The sequence below is a fragment of the Notolepis coatsorum genome (genome assembly GCF_963971535.1).
Source record: "Notolepis coatsorum genome assembly, chromosome: 12".
NCBI classification, from domain to species: Eukaryota; Metazoa; Chordata; class Actinopteri; order Aulopiformes; family Paralepididae; genus Notolepis; species Notolepis coatsorum.
Window position 1 is genome coordinate 70,830,842 of NC_140176.1, and position 8,971 is coordinate 70,839,812.

General features: G+C 37.2%; 1 protein-coding gene across 1 annotated transcript; it reads right to left on the reverse strand.

Annotated features, from left to right (window-relative positions):
- Nucleotides 1–1,631: 1,631 nt before the first annotated feature.
- On the reverse strand, nucleotides 1,632–8,843 carry LOC311237695 (apolipoprotein D-like). The gene is made up of 5 exons (XM_084325665.1): nucleotides 8,750–8,843; nucleotides 6,337–6,452; nucleotides 6,017–6,138; nucleotides 3,570–3,670; nucleotides 1,632–2,874 (listed from the first exon to the last, which is right to left on the reverse strand). Exons 2-5 carry the CDS (start codon nucleotides 6,445–6,447, stop codon nucleotides 2,633–2,635), a joined length of 576 nt encoding a protein of 191 aa, XP_084181791.1. The 5' UTR covers nucleotides 6,448–6,452; nucleotides 8,750–8,843; the 3' UTR covers nucleotides 1,632–2,632.
- Between the last annotated feature and the right edge of the window lie 128 nt (nucleotides 8,844–8,971).

Genomic DNA, 8,971 nt, shown 5'->3' on the forward strand with positions numbered 1-8,971 from the left:
AGAGAGTAACGCAGTCTAAACAGTTATACATATTTTATTCAACTTCAGTCCTGATCATAACCATTTTTATTTTTAGATGTTTTTTTTTGTAATGTCAGATTAAAAATGAAATACTCCCACTTTTCTGAAAAGAGTTGTTATAAATCTGACATTACAAAAAACTCAATCAAAATCAGTGTTGTTGCTAATCATTGGCACATGCTAGCCTGTAATAATCCCCCCCAGAAAAATCTGTGTTTTTTTAACAATAATTTGTGATGCCATCACATCACACACACTGGCATTTAAAGGGTTAAAATTCGAAGATGTATTGAATATGTGGTGGACTGGTGGTTATGATCAGGGCTGAAGTTGAATAAAAGATTTATGAAAGAAAAAGCATATCATATTTTTATGGCGTTTTTGAAGAGGACAATTTAGTTCCCTAATGGTAAGAGTGAGTATTTCTTCCAATTTGACATTACAAAAAACTAAAAATCCATCTAAATCAGTGTTGTTGCTAATCATTGACATTATGATATAGCCTGTAATAATCCCCCCCATAAAAATCCACTTTGCATTTGATATATTGAAGATATTTACATTTTTGTGTTTTTCTTTTTACAATCATTTGTGATGCCATCACAAACACTGGCAAATCCCTGCACCAGAATGCAGGAAATTAAGTCTTTGTAACAAAAATAATTCCTGGTGGGGGACCCCCAGACCCCCCGCTTAAAAAGTGGCCTGACTGAGACTATATTTCGCACTATATTTCCCGGCCTGAATTATTTCCCCAGTCCGGCCCTGGTGGTAGGGAAGCCGGTGGGGTATGTGTCCTGGTCGTTGTAAACTGCAACTCCTACTGGTCGGTCGGGGCTCCTGTTCAGCAGAGAGGGGATCTGGGGGAAATAGCGTGAACCTCTGCACGCGTTACGTTCCCCCAGTGAAACTCGATGTCAGGTGAAAAGAAGCAGCTGGTGACTCCACATGTATCGGTGGAGGCATGTGGTAGTTCTACACCCTCCCCAGGCCGACAGTGGGGCAATGCGTGCAACGACCAGGAAGGGAATTGGCATAACGACTAAATTGGGATGGGTGAAAAGAAAATACAGAAAAGCCCCAAAATAAATAGAATACATTTTTTTTTTATGATGATGATATTATTTGGGATACTTTGTATGGTATGATCTGAGTGACAGCATGTCTGAACTGATGTTTCAGTAAATGCCCAGTGGGGGCAGAATAATCCCTGTTACGATCAAACTTCAGTGCAGTCGATCAATGCACATGTCCCCATTACATAGGATCCTTTGGAACAACACAGTGACCATCCAAGTTTCAAGTTTGTTTTTATTTATCTAATACATTTATTTAATATTTTATTTATTTATCCAAAATGATCATCCTCAGATTAATGTGTTCTACACAGCTAAGATTCCATTATGCCATTTGCACCTTGTCTCTTTCGTGGTTATTTTCATGCTGGTTCCAACCAAACTACCAGTAGAATTAAAGGACACATATTGATTATCTGCTTATGAACTTTAATTTCCAAAAACCAAAATCACAGATTCCAACATTGACAACAACGTGCTGATGTATTGCTATGAGAATAAATTGTAAGTCATAAAAACCAACATGTGAGCGTAGTGAGTAGGACAACTGTATGCATACACAGTACCATTTCAGTTACAGTCAGTGACTTCCCTGGTCACACTGACAAACTGACAAACTGACTGATGGGCAAATCAGGCTAACAGAATAGATTATGCAATCTTTTACAGGAAATGGATTAGCGATCTGAAATGGTTTGATTATGATCAGAAGCAGCAGGAGGATAGTTTCTTTGTTATAACATGTTTGGTAACTTTACATTGACCTGCCTTCTGTTAAAAAATGCAAGGGGATAGCAAAACACAGTTTTCATTGTAGCCTACTAGGACATTAAATCTGCAATAATAATTTTCTGACACATTTTTCACATTTCTTATGACCACCTGCTATGAGAAGGTCTCGTCGTGGTGTCGTACTCAAACAACCCCTGCCGTTGTTTTTCCATCATTTATTTTCTTTGTTTTTTTGTCAAAACTCTGTCCCAAGATAAAGTTGTATGTATTTGTAGTTGAAATCTAGTAATCCATGCACGGAAACTATTTAAAAAAAAATATTTAAACCAAATATTTTAGTTACAACACGATTGTGGCAGCAAGGCAACGTTATGTTTAAGTTTATATGTGATGTATTTACATTACAATGATGACTTTGGCCAAATAAGATGAGGCTTGAGAAAGAGAGCTAGTGCTATGTTTATAATGGCTATTTGCTGCCCTCTAGTGGTCAGAAAATAATTATTGCATATTGGTCAAAACAGTTCAGATTGTTTGATTGATTGAAAACTTTATTATCAGATTGCAGAATGGGTACAATACAGTACAGCTCAATACTAACAACTGCTAAGAGGATGCAGACCAGAAAAATACTTTCATCTTGTTTACATAAGGGTGAAATGTCATCATCCTTCATAATTAATCGTACCCACTTCAATTACAAATCCCCTCTCCCCAGTTCTAAGTTAGGCTACATCATTGTTCTACATAGCAAAGTCAATATAGAATCGTATGCAATGATTCCATGACATTCACATTTCATTCTACTCATCACCACAGCCTGTTTGGTCGGAAACCGTCATCTTACTAACGTTGATTCCCGCCTCCAGAAACACCCTTTTGGCCTCCTCCACTGCGTCTGGGGTCAAGGAGCGCTCACGGCTGAGGATCGAAGCATGGGCTATGTGGTAAGACCAAGTGCTTAACTTGTGCTCCATGCAAGTATAGACTACTGACATGGTTTTGTAGTCTGTACTCAGCACCAACAAGGGGAATTTGGGAGTCACTAAAGGTGGAATAAGGAGAGGAAACAAGACCTTAATTCAGAGTGACAAAGACTTAATAGCGGCGCACACTTCTTCAATCAATATCTGAAATGAAAAAATAATAATAACAACCTTTGTACTGTCTTTCACTAGTATGCACTCTGCTACTAAGGAATCTACTTCGCCTATATTATTACCTACTATGCTAATATGCACTCAAGTCTGTATCACTCAAGTTTGACACTGTTTGACGAACAATGTTAGCCTTAGCCTTAGCTGTCAGAGTTGTACCCTTCCTGCTGACTCTTACAGAACTTGTAAATCGCTTTGGATAAAAGCGTCAACTAAATGACTAAATGTAAATGTATTTGGGCACCTTCAACACTTGTAGTTTGGGTCTCATTACACAAGAATAAAAACTACTTATTAGGGGGAATAACGATGGGATATGAGCAAATAATACTAAGAGCCTAATTCATAATTTACAGCTTTGTTACATTTTAGTATGCACTAATTAGGAGGTTATTGAGGGGAAGCTCTTAGCTACTGGTATGTGGTTGTAGAATATGTGCATAATAATGGCTAATATACCTTTATAATAATAAAGAACCAATACGCTACTAATATACATGCTAATAAGCAACATATTAATGGTGGATGTATACCTTAATATAAAGTGTTGCCAACATATCTGATGTAAAGAGGGGGAGCTTACAGTAGCTGGGTAGTAAAGAAGAGGGGAAGTGCATCTCCATTTTGGCTGGTACTTGGGGGTCTTGGTATATTGTTCCTTCCTTTACCTTCACATTGTCATCACTGTTAGAAAGAGGATATGGTGGGGAAGCAAGTTATTACATTAGATACTGGTAGATACAGTAAGACAGACACTCACAGAGGGCTTACAGATAGAAAATAGGCTACAGTATATCAATGTAAATAAAAATTTTAAAGATTATCCAAGATTTTCCCCAGCTCTACAGTATTTCCTACTTACCAAATGATGTTATCGAATGCTTTCTCAGCACAATCAACGCTGTCCCTCTAGTTCCAAGCTAGTTAGCCACAAACTAAATGCAAAGTCAGCGAATGCAAGCTTGTACAGACAGGGGCATGACCCCATTGACTTTGCCTTGGTTTGAGGCTAAGTAGCCAGACATAGTCAACTCTCACCCATCTGGACACTAAGGACTTATATGCCAGGATGCTGTTCATAGACTTTAGTTCAGCATTCAACACTATCATCCCCCAATACCAACAGCTGATAGTGAAACTGGACCATCATCCTGAACACATGGGGCCCCCCAACGATGCATGCTCAGCCCCCTACTCTTGTCCTATATATGTTACTTTATGTTTATATTAGAGCTTTTTAATTTTATATATATGTAACGGATGGTATCGTGAAGCGCAGTCAAGAAGGGCTGGGGTGAGTAGCGGTGCTATGGGTTAAACTCACTCGCACATCCTCAAAAGATGCATAGACACGGTACAAAGAAGTGAATTCACCTCTTGGTATAGCGGTCTGTGTTGCTGCCCGCGGTGTGGGAGACCGGGGTTCGACTCCCATTCGGGGCATCAAAGTTTGAGGTGACGTTGTCACAACCGTTACATATATATATATATATACACCGTGGGAAGGGAGAACGCAATTAAATTTCTCTGTATGTCTTGCACATTATGCGAAGCGACAATAAAGCTGACTTTGACTTTGACTTGACTTTGACATAGTATAATGTCTCAACAGCATGGGTTGTGTTGAGAAAGGACTCTGGTTGGACATTAGTAAGTAGGGAATAGGGATGAGGTTAAACAAATTCTGAACTATCCCTTTAGTATATAGTATATTGCCATGATTTACACAAAGGTATAGGCCAGGGGTCGGCAACCTGCGGCCTCGAGGCCGCATGCGGCTCTTTAGCCAATCAGCTGCGGCTCCCTGGCCCCCCAAATTTTTTTTTTTTTTTTTTTTTTTATACTTTTTTATTTAATTTTTCTTATTTTGGAGATCGATGTCATACTGTGACACTGAAATGAAAAAACATTTCATCAACTAAGATATTTAGTCAACAAAAGGCTTACCTGTATGCCTGATATGTGGTGCGAAATTTGCGAACAATGAAAAATTAACTTTTTATTTGATAGATTTTCCACAAATAAGGGAAGGACTCTAATAGAGCTGCATAGTTCAGGGTTTTATTTCAAAGTAGGTCTACAGATGCCAGTGTTTTTTCTCCTTTTCTGTGTTTTATTTCAAAGTAGGTCTACACATGGTATTCTTTTTTCAAAGTGGACTACTTTCTATTTTATAAATGTTCCACAAATAAGGGAAGGACTCAAATATACCTGAATAGTTCAGGGTTTTATTTCAAAGTCGGTCTACAGACACCAGTGTTTTGTCTCCTCTTCTGTGTTTTATAAAAAAATAGGTCTACAGAGCCAGTATTTTTTCTCCTCTTCATAAGAGTTTGAGGTTTTCCTTTGTTATAACAGGTAAAAACAGCTATTAAAAAGTCAAAATGTTTCTTTTTGTTGCTTTATAATCCCATTAATGCAACAAACTGTGTGCTATAGGTATAAAGTATAATAAATCGCAAATTACTTTGGGTATGCAATTGTCAGGCGTTTTATGCTAAATGTGGGGTATGCTTGGGGATATATAAAACGTTATACACTGTGTTATCTTCATTTTAAGGGTAAATAGGTTGTGCGGCTCCCTGAGCATTTTATTTTGTGGGACGGGGGAAAAGTGGCTCTTTTGATAGTAAAGGTTGCTGACCCCTGGTATAGGCTATGCCTCTTTAACATACCATCATCATTTTTTTTAAACATCATTGCAGCAGTATTGCAGAGAATGTTGTTGAAACATTAACACCACACCATGACAATTTTGAAATGTTTTAAAGAAATGCAAATATTTAATTTTTTTATCAAGACATCACAATACAGAGTAATTTGTTGTCCAAAAACGTCTAGTTTTTGCCTTCTTTCCTGGGTGCTTGCTGGTTGCAGGGGCAATATTCCAGCGCACACCAGGATACTGAGATTGGTGTGCTCTGGAATATAGTTTTTTTGTCAGAGTGATTTGTATCGCAAAAATATATATATATAGCAAATATTGTGATACATTATTGTTAGCCATATTGCTATTCGCAAAGCACTCACACTATCTTGGTGAAAACGAAGCTCGTACTGCCGTCGCTCCTCTGGGCAAAGTTAACATCAATGCACTTTGGTTTCATAAGCCAAAATGGAAGACTCTCGATCACGTACCACCTACCCATGTACTGTTGGCAGAAAGGATGTGTTGGAGAGGTTAGATTGCAGGTACATCATTAAATAACAGATCATTTCCATTTTTTTTCCCCACTGTAGGTATACATTCATTCACAGGAAATGTCCTTGTTTTGTTTTTGTTTTGTGTGTGTGTGTGTGCGTGCGTGCGTGCGTGCGTGCGTGCGTGCGTGCGTGCGTGCGTGTGTTACCTGCTCAAGGGTGAAGTTGGCCATGACGCTGGGTGTAGGACAAGATCCCCAGCCGAAGCACTGAGCCGAGACCAGGGGGAAAACCAGCAAAATAAGACAAACTGGAGACATCGTCCCTTGAACAGAGAGGACACAACTGTTAAAACATGAAGGGTTAGTTGTGTGCGCATTAGAAAAACAGCATCATAATATTGCAATGTAGCAGAGGACAGCCATGAAAAGGACTTTTGACACGTTTAGGGTTACACGTCATAAACCAGGTACAATAGTGAAATCAAACCCTTTAGCAATGGCTATGAATAGAATATTGTCTTGTCATCTGATACCCCTACAGCACGCCATGGCATCTAATACACCACTTTTGTCAAGCTTTTTTTGTATTTTCCCAAGTTGATCCCATCCTACTGTTATCTTGGTATCTTAGTTTGAGCCATATTCACACAGGTCTGCACACGCATTATGATGGGTGTGGAAGTGAACATGATCACCTTGCTATACTCTAATAAGTAGGCTTACTAGGTTCAGATCTCACCAGATGGTTTCAGTACAATGACACACCTAACCCAGTGTTCCAATTACGGAATCCCTAGGGACAGAAGCAACCTTCCATGCATCGCCATCCCCATCTACAGTATCTCAGGGTCTGTGCGTGAGATTCGCTTGTGAGGATGTGTATAATAATCTGGTAAGGTAGAATCTGTTATGTCGTCAAACAGCAACCTCTAGGCAAAATATGAAAATATGGTACTGTGCTTTGTTTACAGTTTTTGATGTTTGGGTTGGATTTCAGTGCGTATAGGCGAGGGGTTGCTACTGCTGGCCACACCTCAGGCTCTACCAAGAGAGGTCTGAAGATATTCACAGTATAATAAGTTACTAAACACACATCAGGAACCAAGACTTTGTACATCTGTGAATCCTATGATTTTGGTACAGAAAATGATGTGCAGTATAATTTTCAAAGAAATAAAAAAGGTCTGTGTCCGTCAGACATACTCCCTTTTCATAATGAAATAGACCGCTGGATGGGTACTATAGTGAGGATAGATTTTGTGTGTGATCTCAATGAAACTGAAGGTGAAATCCATTTTGTTTTGTACTGCCCATATTATAATGATATAATATTGAGACTGTTTAATAAAGTTGAAGTAAAATAAAAAATAAATAAAAACTTCAACTGACACATTTACAGAAATGTTTATTAATGTGTACTGTCCTTTTTAAATAAACTGAATAATAATAATAATAATAATAATAATAATAATAATAATAATAATAATAATAATAATAATAATAATAATAATAATAATAATAATAATAATAATAATAATAATAATAATAATAATAATAATAATAATAATAATAATAATAATAATAATAATAATAATAATAATAATAATAATAATAATAATAATGATGAAAAAATACCTACTTAGTATGCAGGGTACTGATATGCTTATAGTATATGGTTGTTTGAACATACACTTTTTTTTATTGCTGACTTACCGGATATTTACTATTATTTGTATTATTTTTGTGGGTGTTTATTTGTCCTAGTCTTATGGAATAATTTACTGTTTTGTTTATTGTTTATAGTATTGGTACTGGAAGTTGAAATATTGTCTATTATTTGTATCAGTGTCTTGTAATGTTGTATGGGATGCCACTTATGTGGCATGACACGTAATTCAAATAATAATTGTATTCTTTCATTAATATATCTCTTATTGATATTGATATTTAATATGATATAAATAAATCAACATACCTGGATGAAATAGTAACAGGGAGATATTCCAGCTTGCACCAGCCTCTTTTGAAATAGGCAGCTCAGTGCCTCTCAGGAGCAGGACATTGCAATGTTTTGCTATTGGATTATTATGAAAATGTGAAATGTCTTTAGTAAATTTTACCAGAAATAAAGGCTTAAACTGTACGTGTTCTCCAGTGAATCCCACTTGGATAAAACAGTAGTCCACTCTTTAGTAGACATGATTTTGAACTATTTGAAAATCAGTTTGGCCTACTTTTATGAGTAAACTGCATGGCCTGATACTTGATTGTCCTGCACAGTTGTCCTGATGTGGCAAACAGCACCCTTCTGGAACTCCAAAGTGGGTTAAAAACTAAATCTAAGAATTGTTTACAGATATTATTTGATCCAGGTGTGAGATGGAACACTACTGTAAAATACCTTAATTTGGATAATGTATGGACTACTCAGATAAAGTGAGCCCCTATCCGGACGTTTTTACTTCATATTATTATCTTGTATTTTGTCTTGTATTTCATTAATTTAATTGTATTCATGTGTTTATTTGACGGGGACAATGCACATTAATGAAAATGTCTGTAAATATGTCAGTGTCAGCCAGAACGTATTTATTGTATCTATATGATAATATGTTCTTACCTGTGTGATTTCCGATTTCAGGAAAAAAGTCCACAGAGCAGAAGTCTTTTTCCAGAGGGCTCGGTCGGTGTAAAATGATTGTTATACCCTGGTCTTAGAAGAAGGCAAGGGATATGGGATACAACTGAAGTTAAGGTTCACGAGTCTCACTATAGGGTTCAGAATTATAGTTTGGGATAGATCTTTGGCTTTTGGCCACACCTTCGCTGAATCGCAGAGGTG